The 16264-nt window shown below is 36.9% G+C and overlaps 2 protein-coding genes across 3 annotated transcripts; both read right to left on the bottom strand.

Annotated features, from left to right (window-relative positions):
• Nucleotides 1–464: 464 nt before the first annotated feature.
• LOC110155999 (deoxycytidylate deaminase) lies at nt 465–10046 on the bottom strand. Of its 2 annotated transcripts, none has more exons than XM_020920179.2 (6): nt 9886–10046; nt 8597–8690; nt 7795–7930; nt 4087–4203; nt 1851–1947; nt 465–1676 (listed from the first exon to the last, which is right to left on the bottom strand). In XM_020920179.2, exons 1-6 carry the CDS (start codon nt 9927–9929, stop codon nt 1592–1594), a joined length of 573 nt encoding a protein of 190 aa, XP_020775838.1. In that variant the 5' UTR covers nt 9930–10046; the 3' UTR covers nt 465–1591. The 2 variants fall into 2 exon arrangements, with proteins under 2 accessions (XP_020775838.1, XP_020775837.1); XM_020920178.2 differs by having other exon boundaries at nt 8597–8693.
• Nucleotides 10047–10322: 276 nt separating this feature from the next.
• On the bottom strand, nt 10323–16164 carry cep44 (centrosomal protein 44). The gene is made up of 12 exons (XM_020920118.2): nt 16096–16164; nt 15743–15840; nt 15198–15345; nt 14576–14719; nt 13954–14028; nt 13377–13574; nt 12175–12303; nt 12002–12100; nt 11233–11304; nt 11035–11115; nt 10706–10743; nt 10323–10615 (listed from the first exon to the last, which is right to left on the bottom strand). Exons 2-12 carry the CDS (start codon nt 15832–15834, stop codon nt 10567–10569), a joined length of 1125 nt encoding a protein of 374 aa, XP_020775777.1. The 5' UTR covers nt 15835–15840; nt 16096–16164; the 3' UTR covers nt 10323–10566.
• Nucleotides 16165–16264: the final 100 nt, after the last annotated feature.

Here is a 16264-nt window from a genome sequence, read left to right on the forward strand (position 1 = left end):
AAGCCATTACCAGGAAATGGTTGTGTAAAGATGCACCTGGACTCACTGACTGGATCAAAGTAGTCAACGAGATATATGACATGGAAAGATTGACATTTTCATTGAGACTTTCTACTGCTAAATGTAATAGGTATTGGAGGAAATGGAACGATTATTTGAATTCGATATGTTAATACTGTCAGGACAGATAACTATTGTTTACTCTGGATGCTCTGAATTTTAATTTTAATTTAATTTAATTTTACTTTGTTTTGTTGTGGTCTGCACTTCTGTTTCGTTTTGTTTTGTAAATGTATAAAATTTTCAATAACTGGTAGCACTGGTCTAACATGGTGCAGGTGGTAAGTGTGTGACTTTAAGAACGAGGGTGTAGAATCACAAACACAGTTGTTAAGGAGGTCAGCAGTCACATCATTAAGAAAACATTCACGCCCCACCAAAATCTATTTAAAGAAAGAATCTGGTTTATGTGTCCAGGACATTTATTGACTATACAGTTTTTGAGCCTGATGCCTTTTCACACACAAGGACACATGGTCCACACAGGATCTGTTCAAAATGTATCAATTCTTACAGCCCATTTAAAGACAGTGAGAACACATTTGGAAATCATTTTGCTATATAAAATAAACATTACAATGAAAACAATAGTAATTTTGTTTTTAGTGAATAAAACTCTTGAATATTGACCTTTTTATTCACATGTGCAAAGAATAATGCAGTTCTGTTACTGCTCCAGCAGCAAATCAGTGTTCTCTAACCAAAAGTTCACAATAATGGTGTATTTCCAACTTTTTATTTTTTATTTGATTTGATTTATATGTTTTAATGATAGAATAATAGGATTCTGTTCAAAGTTCACATTTTAAATGCATCCAGGAGGACTGACTGAAAAAAAAAAAAAAAAACTGAAATAGGCCTATAAACTTGGTTTAGTAGAAGAATCACATGTATTAATTTCAATACATGTGTGTACAGATCTAACTACTGTGTGTTAGTGGTTTTAATGCAGAAAGAACATTTATTGTTTTTGGAGGAAATTAAGGCACAAATTACAGACGTTGCAATTTGCCAGTTGTGTTCATTTTAATTGATATGTCAATTGGATTATGATTAATTTTGCAGCCGTATATTTGGAATAAACCAAAATAGTATATTGTTTCACCCATATAATTCCAGTATAACAGTACAAGCTTCAAAAAGTACAAACAATGTGGATTAATTGTAATGGCATTTAAGCCACTTAGCAAATCAATGATAAAAACAACACAGTAACCAGCTTACAACAAGCAAATCAAAAATGTAAAAATTGTTCTTTGCCTTAAAACTGAAATCTGGGGTTTTCTCCACAAAAAACTTTAAACTCCAGTCATTCAGTCCTTAAAATGCTCCTAAACCAAGAACATAATGTTAAAAGAAGACCATTAAGACCCAAGTAGCACATTAGAGTATCACAACGTTCCAAAGGGTTAATCAAAATATCAAAGATGCCAAAGTTGAGGCATCCTTGAGTTTTCTTTAGACGAGGAGGGGATAAGGAGGTTATCACAGCCCCCTCCACTCCTCTCAGTGGTCCCACACATCAGGTATTTCACTGGCTGCTGCTGCTCCGTGTTCCAGTGTGGTTGATGGAATTAAAATCAATGACAATCTCAGTCCTCTTGGGCTGGAACTGCCTGCCAAAACCAAAGCACAACCAAAACATCATCAAGAGACACACAAGTGAGAGAAATATTCAGAATAACTCCATTATCAAAAAGTATTATTATTATTTATAAGTAATAGATGATTCCAGTCCAGTTGTTATATCTGAACAGAACATACATGCACAGGGACGTACAGAGACATACCTGAACTGGACACCTGCCATGTTGAGCAGCTTCCTGGACGCAGTCATTCCAGGTGTGTCATGGTACTTATCAGATAAATACACTACTTCCTTAATCCCTGCGATTTCAAAACAGACACATTTTCATCTGTAGTCGATTAGCAGGTTGATGGCAAGACAAAAACAGGACATATGCACAATAACATTCAGTCCATCACACATGACGAGTACTGCTACTACTCCTGTACCATCACTTCACACTCTACTGTGCATGCGTCCTGTAGAAAAAGCTGCTGTCTTGCTGCAAATAGTGAAATATTAAGCCTAAAACGGTAATTGAGCAGCAGAAAGAAATGTTTGGAGTGAGTGAGAAACTTGTGAGGGACTCGCGGAAAGCGTGGATGGAGAACACAGCTTCACAGTAACCGGGCAGGTGCGCCATCCAACTTTCCTGGAAGTCACTGGATGAATTGACAAAGCCTGAACTTCAATGACACGGAAAGCATTCTGTCGAAATTCAGAAAGGCCGGAATAATTCTAACTGGAACTGATGCTGAGTCTGACGACAGCTACACAGAAGAGGAAACGGTGCTCCGTTTACATCATGGATCTATGGTTTATCTCTGGAGGTTGAAGTGACACCGACTGACCGAGGATGAAGAATTCAATGGATTTAGTGGTTTGGAGTGAGATCGTGAGTCTGGTAAACTTATGCTCTGTTGTTTATGCTATAATTATCTGAATAACTGTTAATATGTTACATTAACATATTAATGCCTATTCAGCCGGTTGTTCTCTATTCTGTTGTTATTACTATTGCCTTTCAAGATGAAATGTTGGTTTCTGGTCTCTGATTTTATAAAATACATTTCCCCAAAAAGTGCGACTTATAGTTCAGAAAATACAGTACACAAATTAAAGACAATAGACATAAATCACAATCACACAACACAACGGAGACATTTGCTTTGTGATGTTAAAACACATACAGATGAGTCCAAGTTATGTTCACGTGTCTGATTGTCCAGAAGCCACTGTTTCACAGGTCTCCTAAAGCTATAGATAGAAGTCACATTACTTTAGTTCTGTGGGGACCAGATTCCAGGACGGACTGAAAAGGCTGGCTGTTTCAAAGAAGACTTTCCTGTGCTCAATGCTCTAGTGTTTGTATTTAAATTCAGTTAAAACTAAGAAGTGCAGAATGTGCAGTTCAAAGGACACAAGCAAGGGACTGGATTAAGTGAAATTAAGTTAGTTTTTCCCATGGAAACCATGCAAGAGGCTAGCTAAGGAGCTAGCTATGAACTTTTGAGATGCTATTGGCTTTTTACGCCATGTGGTAGCAAATGTGGCAGAAGACCTTCCAGAGGAAATACTTTGAGGGACTGGCACATTTCATCACAAACCAAGACACCAGAGCCCTTTCCTGTTGTGTCCTTCTGCTATGCTGCACTGTGACCTTTGACTGACACATAAAGGGGACTGGGAAGCGCAGTGTAACTGTTGCAGCAGCAAAACTTGAAAACTTGAATGTCCCACGGAATTAATTAATTGTCTCTTTCTCTCCTCGTCTATAATGGGGTGCCAATGTCACAATATCATCACTGCCAGTCACTCAGGGCTGGAGTATTGGTACAGCGCTTCTGTGAATATGCAAGCGGCCGTTTCCCCATTATGAGACATTGACATGAACGCTATAAATGAGAACAAAAGCTGGAAAATAGGGGAAGTAACCACAAGTTCTTATAGAGAATCCCTCCACCTATTCCAAGAACTAATTGATTTATCCAAAAATACAGAGACAATTTACACACAAAGGCATTTTTGTGATAGTTGAACATTGATTTAACAAAAATGAAGGAAGTTGTAATTTATTTTCATTTGTCAAATCATACGGTAACTATTGTGCAATTAAGAGATGTTACTTAATTGGCACTTTTTAACATTATCATTGCTTGGTAACATTTATGAATAATTTACCTCTACCTCTATGTATGTCACATCTGCTGCCCGTGTCCAACCAGGAAGTAAAATTATAAACTTAACAGAGATGAAAAAATAAAAAATAAAATAAAAACGTATAGGCATTTAAGAGTCTTAGTAAAACCTTAAATGTAAAATTGCATTTTCGTGACATCAGTACTCTAAAATCATATGGCAGGTAAAATCACAAGACCCTACATGCCATTTCTTGTAGTACAATTTAAACATACATTAAGTTATTTTATGTAAATGCTTTTGAGCAGAGCTGTACCCACCTGCTTGGATGATGAGTTTGGCGCACTCGTTACAGGGGAACAGAGCCACGTACATGGTGCAGCCCTTCACATCTGCACTGTTCTTGTTCATGATGGCATTTAGCTCCGCGTGGCACACTGTGGGGAAATACAAGTTATACTTTTACACATCACCAGTGTTAGCTGTGACAAAGAGAATTTGTTCATTTAAACAGTTTGCAGTGGTCCAACTTCATTCCTAACTTAACTTATGTATTCCAAGCATCTTATTTAATTATTTACATACACTTATTTTATAAACAATTTTCACAACTTTCAAAAGGCTAAAGCAAAGTTTTACCAAAATAACTATGCAACATTTTAAAGATTTTTTATTATTATTATTTTTATTGTTATGGCAACATTGCTGATTTTTCCTAATTCTGAAACCCACAGATTGCTCTAAGCTTATTACAGTAGGACTGCTTGATTATGGGAAAAAAAAAAAATTAGGGCTGGGCAAAAATAAAAATTAATTGCGATTAATCGCATGCTATACGCAAAACCAATTAATGAATTAAAAAGTAGAGTATAGCGCTCTTTTATTGGAAATGTAAATGAAAGAGCCATACATTTGTTGTGCAAACAGCATTTCTTTCACAGGGAGCCCTCAGAGCCTTCAAGGTATTCAGGGAAGGCTCAAGAAAAAAATATTGAATGGACATTTGTACTACTAATATAATTATTGAATATTTTTTATGCTGTGAGTAATGAACACTACACTAGTAATAATTTCTAGATCAGTGTTATAAACTTGGTCTGATATTTCTTAAGGGCCGTTCACACCAAAGCGTCAAAGCGTCCACTTTCTATGTAAAGTCTATGTGGACGCGCGACTAGAGCGTCCTGCGTTTTTGCGGCGCGTTTTCGGCATCAGCGCGGCGCGAATCTGGCGTCGACGTGGCGCGTCTTGAGCGTTTTGGCGTCAGCGGTCTAGACGCGCGTCCAAGGCGTCAGCGTCAAGAAGTTGAAAATGCTGAACTTTTCACGTCAGACGCGCCGCGTCAACCAATCAGGGACGAGTATCCAATGACGCAGCGACGTTATTATCAGGAAGCAAGACCCGAGAACCAGAATGAGAACCACAAACATGAGCGGAGATTAAATATATACACCACAATCACCGAGCCGATCGGGAGGACTACACCAGGACCGGACCGGGACTAAATAAGGACTAGACCGGGAGTAGACCGAGACTAGACCGGGACCAAACCAGGACTAGACCGGGACTAGACCGAGACTAGACCGAGACTAGACCGAGACTAAACAAGGACTAGACCCTGAATAGACCGAGATTAAACCACGACTAGACCGGGACAAGACCGTGATTAGACCGGGACAAGACCGTGATTAGACCAGGACTAGACCGGGACTGATCCAGTGTCATTAGCGGAGTATAAATATATATACGCCCCAGTCGTCGACCTGATCTCCTCCGCTGATGTTTTATGTCATAAAAACACTTTATCAGTCTGGTCTGACATCGTTTCGGGAAAAGACCGGGACCGGGCTCTTGTTTCCAGGGCAACGGCCGCGCGTCAAGTATTTTTGTCCCGTTCGTCCACGGCGTCAAAGACGGGTTAATATAATGGAATGGAAATGGACCAATCACATTTTTTCTTCCAATGGTATCTGGGTAAATCAGTTACTCCAGCACTGAACTAAAGAAATAAGCTCAGCTCAGAGCCGGTGCCCGCGGCTGAACCCGCGGCCGGAGCCGGAGCCCGCGGCCGAACTCGCGGCTCGCGGAGGCTCGGGCACGTTGCATCTCACGTGGTCAGAAAAAAGTGAAAAAAGTGTAAAGAAAAGACGTCAAACTTAAAGAAACGCTTGCGTTGGACTTTTTCAAAATATAAGACAGTGAGAAACAGACGTTTACAATAAAATAAATAAATAATAAAAACTGCGTTAACGGCGTTAAAATAATTGTCGGCGTTAACGACTTAATTAGTTAACGCAAAGTTAACGCGTTAACGTGCCCGGCCCCCCAAAAAAAATCATTATCACGATTATTTTGGTCAATACTGAAACCAGGATATTCAAACGATTATTTTTTTATTTACACGATGCATTTATTCAGCATTTCTCTCTCCCTAAAAAACAAAACAAAACAAAACACTTCAGTATTGATAATTTACGCAAAACTTTCACATTGAAAATAAATATAGGCTACAAAAATATCTATCTTGCACTCACACCTGCACAACTGAACCAGAGCTCTTTTTTTTTTTACATGTCGCACAGCAGAGCTAACACTTTAGTGAAGAAAATAAGCAGCAGAAATATCTATTAAATAGTGCAACAGATATGATTAGATAACCTCCTCCGTGAGGTTACGGATATAATAACAGTGCATGAGGACGGACAGACACGAGGACAGGAGGAGGAGTGAGGACAGCCAGAGACAAAGCCTGGGCATGGTGTGATTGCGCTCACACTGTACCACGCTTTAGGGCAGGGGTGTCAAACTCAAATTCACAGAGGGCCAAAATTAAAAACTGTGACTAAGTCGTGGGCCAAACTAAATATTTAGTGAAAAATTTCAACAACATCTGCATGTTTTTGCTTCTTTGGAGATACATAATGTTAAACCTTTTCTTATTAAAATAGACAATTAATAAAGGTTTGCTTCAAAATTTAATCCAGAACAAGCATAATATAAAATAATAAGAAAATTTTAAATAAATAATGTCTCTAAAGTCTATCTGCAGCCGGAGGGCAGCTCTAATACATATTTGACATGATCTCGCAGGCCAAATTTGGTCCCGGGGACTGAGTCTTTAGGGGCTATCCGTGCTTGGGCACAGTTCTAAAGTCCTAAAGTGAGTGCACCCTAAATCGTTTCAACTCTTATATGAGATTATATGAGTTTGGAGATCCTTTCACATACAACTCAAAATCGGGATCAAAATTCAGTATGCAACTTTTTTCCTCAAAAGCATAGAACCTGTGATAAAAGCATGTTTTTTTCAGTTTGGCTGTATTTATTGCACTAAAAACTTTGATTAAACATGTGTCCTTACTTTGAGCCTTTGAAATAGACTTACTTGTCAGTCTAAGAATCCTTACACAACCCAGTAACTAAATAAATGCACGGTGTGGAATTATTAAAAACTCAATTTGTTTGAAAACAAAGGAAAAAAAAAACAAACATAAAAGTTAAGAGAGTTGGTCATTACTCATCTCTTGCCTCCCTCTAGAGGACACATGCCAAAGTGCATAAACTGTGGCTGAAGCTTTCATTCATATATTCATAATGATAATATTGGATTCATATAGAGCCTTAACTGCCCTGGGGCAAACTGACAGAAGCAAGGCTGCCAATCTGTACCATGGGCCCCTCCGACCATCACCAACACTCACACATCACATTTGTATCAGGCAATGCTGGTGAAGTGTTTTGCTGAAGGACACAATGACAATTTTGCAGCTGGTGCCCCACTGTTTTGTGTTCTTGGGCCAAACACTTTATCCCTGTGTTCCTGTGCATAATTACAACTGGCGGTAGTTACCTTGGTACTGAAGCAATCAGCCCCAGGGCAGCAAATTCAAGATCTGATTCCAAGCATTGAAAGATGACACTACATGACCACTTTTTAATAGATTGTTTGACATATACGATGTTTTGCATACCCTGTGCTATTGAATAGTTTCATATTTGTGTATCATTCGTGCCAGCCTGCCTCTCACCGTAGGGGTACTTTGTGTCCAGTTGGTCATCTGCTGTCCGGGACCAGGGCAGCAGGTCATCATTGCAGCCATTGGGCATCCCGTTGTACCCAATCCCGACGATCTTATTCTCCTGGTTCACTATGCACGCCCCCACCTGCACATGGAAGACACACAGCAGCTGGTGAAAGTTGCAGTTATTATTATAACTTTTTTTCATGACAAAGCAATACTATGGAGGCAAGCAGGTAACAGACAGAGAACGTTACACATAGTACACCTTTAATTATAGCCTCTAGATGGGGCCACCACCTCCTCCCCCAAATCTCGTACAGTTCCACTGCTACCTTGTATGTACCCAGAATCAGAAAATACACAGAAGATTTCAAAGACTTGCCCAGTGCCTTCTCTCTGTAATAAAACAGAGCTCTAAGCCCTGTTAGAGCTACCTTTGATAGCACATTCTTGACTTTACTCTTTTTTTTTACTTACTATTTACTTACTATTTTACTCTTCTGGCAAAAAAACAACAACAAAACAAAAAAACAAACAAACAAAAAAAAAAAAAAACATATAAATGAATTAGATCAAAAGATTCATAAGAGGCAGAAGACAGATTTTTTTTTTTAATGAAAACTTCTGCTAAATAAATAATAAAAAAAGTTGTCCAAGTTTAAGTACATTTATTGCATTAAATGAATTTCAACAAATGGCATTTTCCATTTCATACAAATCATGTAATAAATAATTGCTTTTTTGGTTACATCACATGCACCCTGTCCCCTATAGATGTCTGATGAAAGTGAGTTACTGCTCTTATCACCTGTGAGTTTGGGTCTTTGCTCCTTTGGGCTGACAGAAACGCCACTGCCATGAAATACTCAGGCCACTCCAGGAAGTCCTCCCTTTTCCGGGTGCTACTACAGGGGGGAAAATGTATATATAATATTTATATAATATATATATAAAATTAGAATTATATATATCAGATAGAATTATATTATATATAACAGATAGATAGATAGATAGGTAGACAGACAGACAGACAGACAGTAAAAGGACTCTAAAACCACTAACAGGAGATAAGGGAAGTGCTTCAATGAATCTCTAATGAAACAGTAGGATGTAAGACATTGGTGCTCTTCAAGGATGAGGCGACTTGTCATGGAGGAACAGAGATATAGCTGAACACATGCCATTGCCAACCAATTAAGGTGAATGGTAGTGGAGCTGAACAAAATCAGAGGCACTTTTGTGTGCAATAATTACAAGTCCTTTATTAAGTGTACCATCTTACGCGTTTTGATATAGAAGTGTATTCAGCAGGGCTAGAAGTTCCACTACCATTCATATGGTATGTGTTAAACTATCTCTCTTTTCCTCCAGACTCTACAACACATTCAAAAATACTTTGTTTAACAAATACAGTAGTATTATTTAATCAATGGCAAAAAAGAATAAACTATTTCTGGTTCACGGAGTTTAGGACTGCATTTAGCATAAATACAAGTAAGGGTTCAATTGTTTATAAATATGTAATACATTACTGCATAATGTTACAGGTCAGATCTCAAAAGGAAAAGCATTTCAACATCATTATTATATTACCACTAGATGTCACCCTATGATAGTGCATTGTTGGGCACATTACAAGAAATATTTTCTTTCAATTCAACGTAAATGTAGATCTGAATTCCTTCTGATTAGTTTTCACAACTATCCACTACTGCAGGAATGTATTTCAGTTAGAACTCCAAAAATTATTTTTTCTTCATAGTCAGATGGTGAAAATATAAATAAATAAAGCATATTAAACACACGTTTAAAACACGTTAAAAATATTAGATTAATAAAGAGAAAAAAAGAGAAAAAGAATCTGAAGAGAGAAATTACTGAAGTTACAAGAATGCAAGTATTTATGATCGAGGTTAAAAGTAGGTCACTTCAAAATATGAACACTTCTGCATACCTTACAAAATGCGCACTTTAAATCCAACGATATACAGGTATTATGCAAAATTTTGAGTATATAAACTATTTCATGGAGTAAACTGTCACTTTTACGATGACTATTTTGGTTTTATGCGATGTTGATAAAGCAAAAGATCTTACCCGTTGAGAAGACAAAGTTTAGGTTGCTGATGATCGGTCTCCATTACTTTAAAAATGTTGCGTTTTAAGGTCGTCTTTAATAAACACTTTTAAAAAAGTTAAAAAGCCAGACCGAGAGGGCTGCAGCAGAGACGCACTGCACACAAACACGCACAACACGCGTCACTTAAACAGGAAGTGATTTCCCGCGTTTACTTGAGTATTATGCCCATTTTTTTGACTCGAAGGCAGGACACTTCACTCACACCGCACCTACATTCCCTTATAAAAACTAATAGTAATTATATAAATAACGTAAAAACTTAAGCTCTAACAAGTGAGTTAACTGTGTATTCGAGCTAATTGGACATGTCTAAACGGTTAAAACAAATATTATCAATATGTAATCTCTCTTACAGTATTCTCAAACAGATGACAAACAAAAACGACTAGAAAGGTCAATTATTTATAATCATCTCATTTTAATTTCATGGTTATTTAGTAATCTTACCAATTGTTAATGTAGCAGTAAAAAGTGAAGTACCAGTGTATGAAATCTCATGAACTAAAAAATATTTATGTTTATATTCATTATGATTTAATACAAAATAAACCAAATTTTAAATGACTGTGGTATTTCAGTCATTGAACCTAGTGAGTGGTTGAATGTGCTGAAGTTTGCACTAGTAAGAAACAACATAATTAACTGTAGTTGTCAGTGCTCTTCAATAGACTAGAAGTGCTCTTCAACCTAAAACAAACACAAACATTAAAATAGTATGCAATAAAATACAATACATACACTGCATAAAATTCAATAAAAATGTCCCATTGAACTTACATGTTGGTGATCCTCTCCAGTCTTTCTTTAAGATCATCCTTAAGGAAAATATATGTTGTTTTTTTATTAGTAATAGACTGTTGGTACTGTAACACATGCTTAATCATGAAAGAATACAAATCTCTATAAATGAAAATGGAAATTATTAAAAACTATTAAAAATATTTTTGATTAGGACCGTATTATTCCCGGTAAATAAAATTTATTGACATAATTGTGCAAACATTCCAAACACAGCCATATCATCTCCATGGAGACCAGCTGGTGGCATACCGTCATCCATAAAAATTACATAGTGCACCTTTAAAATACTAACTGACAGATCTTACTTGATTGTCTGGTTCTGTCAAAGTGAGCTGATCCAGTTCTTTTCTGTCATTCTCTCTCAAGGTGGAGCATTTGACACTGGGCTAAGTGGCATGACAGACATATTTGGAATAAGTCAAATTTTACATATATTCGTGCTTAAGCCATATGTGTTGTTTAAAAAAAAAAAAAAACTCAAATACTCTTGCTATGGCTCTTACCTGTGGAACATCAACTGAAACATTCGGGACAAAAGAGGTTGTTGCTGCTGGGTATGGTGGAGGGACATTCTCCTGAAAAAAAGACAAAGAAAATGTTTAACCTAAAAACATGTACATGTACATCAAGAATAATAATTGTAATTGCAATTAACAATTAATCTATTCATTGTGGCATTTTTTATAGGTGGAATACATTTAGGAAGTCTTTTTTTTCCCTGCAGTGGTCAGTATGTATCAGATGTGCTGATTCCTGGTTTAGTCCTGGTTTAGTCCTGGTCTAGTTTAGTACAGCTGCGGTGACATGTTCCCAGTCTGCAGTTGTCATCATCTTTCAAAGGTTGCATTACACCTAGTTTAGTCCAGGTTTAGTCCAGGTTTAGTCCAGGTTTAGTCCAGGTTTAGTCCAGGTTTAGTCCAGGTTTAGTCCAGGTTTAGTCCAGGTTCAGTCCAGGTTCAGTCCAGGTTCAGTCCAGGTTCAGTCCAGGTTCAGTCCAGGTTCAGTCCAGGTTCAGCATATATTTGCAGGGTGCTCCTGGTCTGCAATGGTCAGCATCTCTGAGACTTTTTAGAGTTGGTTCACTCCTAGAGTTGACTTTGGATAAGAGCTATACTTTTAATACTGGTTGTTATAGATGTCTACACAGTTCAGTTATGCATTATGTGTTGCATGGGTTGCATATTAGTCATGCAGATGGATATTAATGTTATGACTGATTATTGCTATATTACGAAGATTAATATTACAAATAGAAATAATAAAAACTGTTACCTTAGCACTGCTCAGCTCCAGTTTGGTTTCCAACAGTAAAACACGACTAAGCAGATTTTCCCATGTCTCTCTGGATATGGTAATAAGCTGTTCGTCAGTCTGCATGAAAACAATTAAATCCAAAATCTTCACAAATACAAAAATAAGAAGACAAACAAATGAAATCTACCAACTTTATCTTTGTTGTTCAGTCTTTCCAGCTCCTCCAAGCGCTTCTCCAGGACACCAAATCGGTCCAGCTCAGAAACAAGGTTCTCAACTCGGGTTTCTAGAGCTGAAAGCCTCCCCTGCAACTCCACACACTGAAAACACATATAAATACACCTTCTTGCAACAAATCATTTAAACACTTTGTGATAGAAATTTAGATTGTGGAAAGATTTCTCTCAATCTGTCGTGTAAATTAATGTGATTTCTACCTGAAACCCAGACCAGTCATTAACATGTGTAAAGGTTCATCGGGCACAACTGTCTCCGCCTTCAGGAAGCCCTTTGTTGTCCTCAACTGTATGTTAATTTAGTACCACCCTCTGAAACCAAAGTCACTCTGCTTTGATATGTATGTAACTTGTATTTCTGTATAAATACTCAGAGCTCAAATGCTCTGGAGAGGGACATGGGAGAGAGATGGAGGGGACATGGGGGAGACACGGTGAGAGGCTGTTGGGCTTTGTCCGAAACAGGCCTAGGCCCTGTCCATATCTGCTGTAACAAGAATAAACCTTGGTCTATATTCCAAAAACTCATCGGGCTTCGCAAATTGATTCATTATTTATCTTCAAGACAGATATATAATTTTTTCCACAACAGCTTTATAAAACAAAAACAAAACAAAACCACATTACCAGAACAAAAAAAGAAAAATGTGCAGTTATTGAGTTGTTTTGTCAAATGGAAACAATAAGTAGAAGTATACGTTTACCTGTAGATTAAAGAGTTGTTATCCTGTACTGATCTTGGTGTTGGTAATAAAACCTTTTTTAAAGTCTGTTTATTGTTTACTTTAGACAACAACAACACAGTATCTTATTAAGTTTAGATAAATTTAAGCTGCACTATGTTAACTTTTCTTATGGAGAGTTCACCAAGTGGTTGTCTCCATGGAGTTGATATTGCTTTGTCTGGGATTTTCCACAGTATGACATTAAATTTATCCAGATCAGAGCACGTTTGAGATCTGTGGAGAGGCGCGCAATCTCAAGGGTGCATGTTTTTACATTTAATGAAGCAAAGAAACAATATCTCCAAGGGGACAAGGGGCAGCAGACTCTCCACCAAAAAAGTGACATAGTAACTGATTAATCCAACTAATCATATTAACTGTTTCAGTTTTATAATATATAAAATTGCCAGTACAATTTCAGGTCATACTTACACATTGTTTGTCAGCAGTCTCCTCCTCCTGTATCCCTGTCACCTCTATGACCCTGTGTTCAGAAGACTGAGAAATGAATCTTTCAACTGGACGTGAATGGGTCACGATCTTTGAGGAAGACGTCTCTTTATGGGAGAAAGTCACAGGAATTGTGGATGGACATTCTACATGGTTCACAACATAAGGCGTAGCAGGAACCTAAAAGATATATATTCATATATCAAAAAATAATTCCTGAACTTTATGCCACTAATGATACAAACTTCAGATGCACTAGAGTAACATGGTGTATGGACATAGTAAGAAGCTGTTGTTCATAAACAGTGCTTTGAAAGAACCTAAAAATAGATCATTAGAAAAATATATATACACACATTTGAGATGCAGATTAACATGTCTTACAGGTAATATTTCTAGAAAAGCAACAAAAAACAAAACCTGAGTAATCAGTCACAAAGATGGGATTGGTGTTTAAATCTGTGGTTACCCAACAAAACAATAAAAGGTAAACATGTACGATATATTTGTATTGTTCTTGTTTCATTAGTACATCTAATCCAAGTTACTTTACACTTACGGCATTTTCCAGATCAGCAAAGGAAATTGTTTCTACTTTGACATTCTTGTGTGAAGCAGGAAATCTGGATTTAGGCTGGTCACATAAAACAACACAAAAAAGATTAGACAAAGTAGACAGTAACTTATCTTCACAACATTGCGAAGTTCTATTATCTTACAAATAGTTTGCATCAAGCATCATAAACCCAAGCGCACTTCCATTCTTTCAATTGTCCTTTTTATAAATAGTGAATTTGTTACATGAAACAGAAGTTGCAATTTTTAACAGTGAACCAATATTTTTACATTCAAAGAATTAACGTAGACTGGTTTAAATGTTTTTGGAAAATGTTTCTATGAAAATGCCTTTATTGCAAGCATACTAAATCATGTATTAAGCCAACTTCTTAGCTCATTTATACTAAGAGAGTATGACCTGGTCTGGGTTCCTTTAAAAAAGTGGTTTATTAAGTTCAACTCATATAAAAATGTGTTTCCCAATTTTATCTTGTCTTTTGAAATAAAAGCAATTTATATAAAATGATCAAGCTTAACTTCAGCAGTCTGTACAGCAAGAATTTTAAATATTACTTTTCAGAAATGTTCTACTGAGACTCTACTTAATGCAGGTGTGGTCTTACTTTAGCCTTCTTGTGTTGGTTGTGTCTCTGCAGCACCAGACTGATGATATCACAGACAACAGAAATCTTCCTTTGACAGAATCCCCACTGAAGGAACTGCTCTTTGGTTAAAACTGGCTTATATTTGAAAACATCTCTCAACACCTGTGCATTAAAAAAAAGATTATGGATCATTAATATGTTAAGGAGAACCTTTTTTTGCTAAGCATGTTGATTTCTTTAATTGCATATATGTGTGTATGTGTGTGTATGTGTGCGTGTGTGTGCGTGTATGTGTGTTTTTCACAGTGTCCTTTAGTGTCTAGAAAAGTGGTTATAAATAAAAATCATTATAATTATAGAGCTTGGGCTGGAATATTAAAAAAAACAACAACAATGCAACAATGTGCAAGACTGGATGACAAAAGGTGACAGTGTATGTACCCTTATATTTAGTTGTCTTGTTTAGCTGCTTTTAATATACTGTGCATGCTGTAAATAGCATTTATCTTGACAAGAATGAATTCAACGTCCTTTAATCTCCTTGGGTTTAATAATAGGCTAACTCATAATTCTAATTATGTGTGACGATACAATCACAAGCTGTATTAAAATATTAAGGGGGAGATACTATTGGGGTTACCTTATAGACAGTCTCTATGAATCTTAGGTCAGTTTTTCCGGTCAGTTCAAATCCAGATGACACCAACTGTTCAGTCACCACGGGAGAAAAGGAAGTGAGTGTGTGGCTGACAATGGGAAGAAAAGCTGCAGGGTCTCCACTCGTGAGGCTGTTTGGAAAAGTAGTAAAGTCACAAATTCTACGTTCTTCACCAAAGTATTAGCAAAGAAATGTGTACAGCTGTTCTAATTGTAAAAAAAGTAATTGTGAATATATAATTTGTATATAAATAGATGGTTATTAGTATGTCTATAATCACAACTAGTTAAATTAGCTGGGTTATGTGATTATGACTAGATTACGCCTTTAAAACAATAAGAAAACGCATTTACATAATCCCATAAATGATCTTCAATTTAGGGTCTTCACTTATACGTGTAACAAAAGTTGAAAAAAGAATCAGGGAGGTATCAGTAGATAAAGCTAAGTTACATTTTGAAATGCGTTTTCAATAATATAAAACGTGCTTATCAACTGGACTTCGAACTAACAAATTAGTCATTTACCTGCTATAGTTGACAGGACCCGTGTATTTTATTGTACGAATAAGAGATTCCAGTTTACGAAGGCCACCTTGAACATCTCCCGTTGGAAGCATCTTTATCTAAAATATGGTAGTAATATAAAATAAGGAAACTGTTTCAATAACGTAATGCTAAAACAAACACTGATCAACTCTGTGGTAACAACACATGAATGAGTCGCTGCCCTTGGTTACCAGTTTAAAACATAGACATAAAGTGAAACAACATTATCAGGAAAGGAAAGGTGGCAAGGCGCATATAACATCCCAGTTAGTTTAAACTGGAAAATGTTCCTAAATTGACAGGATTGTTGATTTTTAATTATTTTTTTTTACCTTTTTCCTCAATCGTGTTCCGTGTAGATTTTTGTTTGTACCGCTGTGCTAGGGTTGCCAGAATATGAGTGGATCCTTTATTGACGGATTCATAGATGTCACTACAGTCTATGGGGCGACATCACCACCAATCTGGCAACCCAGTAGTGACGTTTCATGAGCAGTACGT

The sequence above is a fragment of the Boleophthalmus pectinirostris genome, unplaced genomic scaffold (genome assembly GCF_026225935.1).
Source record: "Boleophthalmus pectinirostris isolate CB_2022bp ecotype Guang Dong unplaced genomic scaffold, ASM2622593v1 HiC_scaffold_22, whole genome shotgun sequence".
Taxonomy (NCBI): Eukaryota; Metazoa; Chordata; class Actinopteri; order Gobiiformes; family Gobiidae; genus Boleophthalmus; species Boleophthalmus pectinirostris.

What these genes read in the sequence shown, in the direction of transcription:
- LOC110155999 (XM_020920178.2), bottom strand. Translation starts at nt 9,929, where the DNA reads ATGGAGACCGATCATCAGCAACCTAAACTTTGTCTTCTCAACGG. An exon ending in AAACTTTGTCTTCTCAACGG is followed by an intron (nt 8,694 to 9,885) that starts GTAAGATCTTTT and finishes TCCCCCCTGTAG; the next exon opens with TAGCACCCGGAAAAGGGAGG. An exon ending in CAAACTCATCATCCAAGCAG is followed by an intron (nt 1,948 to 4,086) that starts GTGGGTACAGCT and finishes TTGAAATCGCAG; the next exon opens with GGATTAAGGAAGTAGTGTAT.
- cep44 (XM_020920118.2), bottom strand. Translation starts at nt 15,834, where the DNA reads ATGCTTCCAACGGGAGATGTTCAAGGTGGCCTTCGTAAACTGGAATCT. An exon ending in ACCAACACAAGAAGGCTAAA is followed by an intron (nt 14,029 to 14,575) that starts GTAAGACCACAC and finishes TTATGTGACCAG; the next exon opens with CCTAAATCCAGATTTCCTGC. An exon ending in CTGGAGAGGATCACCAACAT is followed by an intron (nt 10,616 to 10,705) that starts GTAAGTTCAATG and finishes TGTTTGTTTTAG; the next exon opens with GTTGAAGAGCACTTCTAGTC.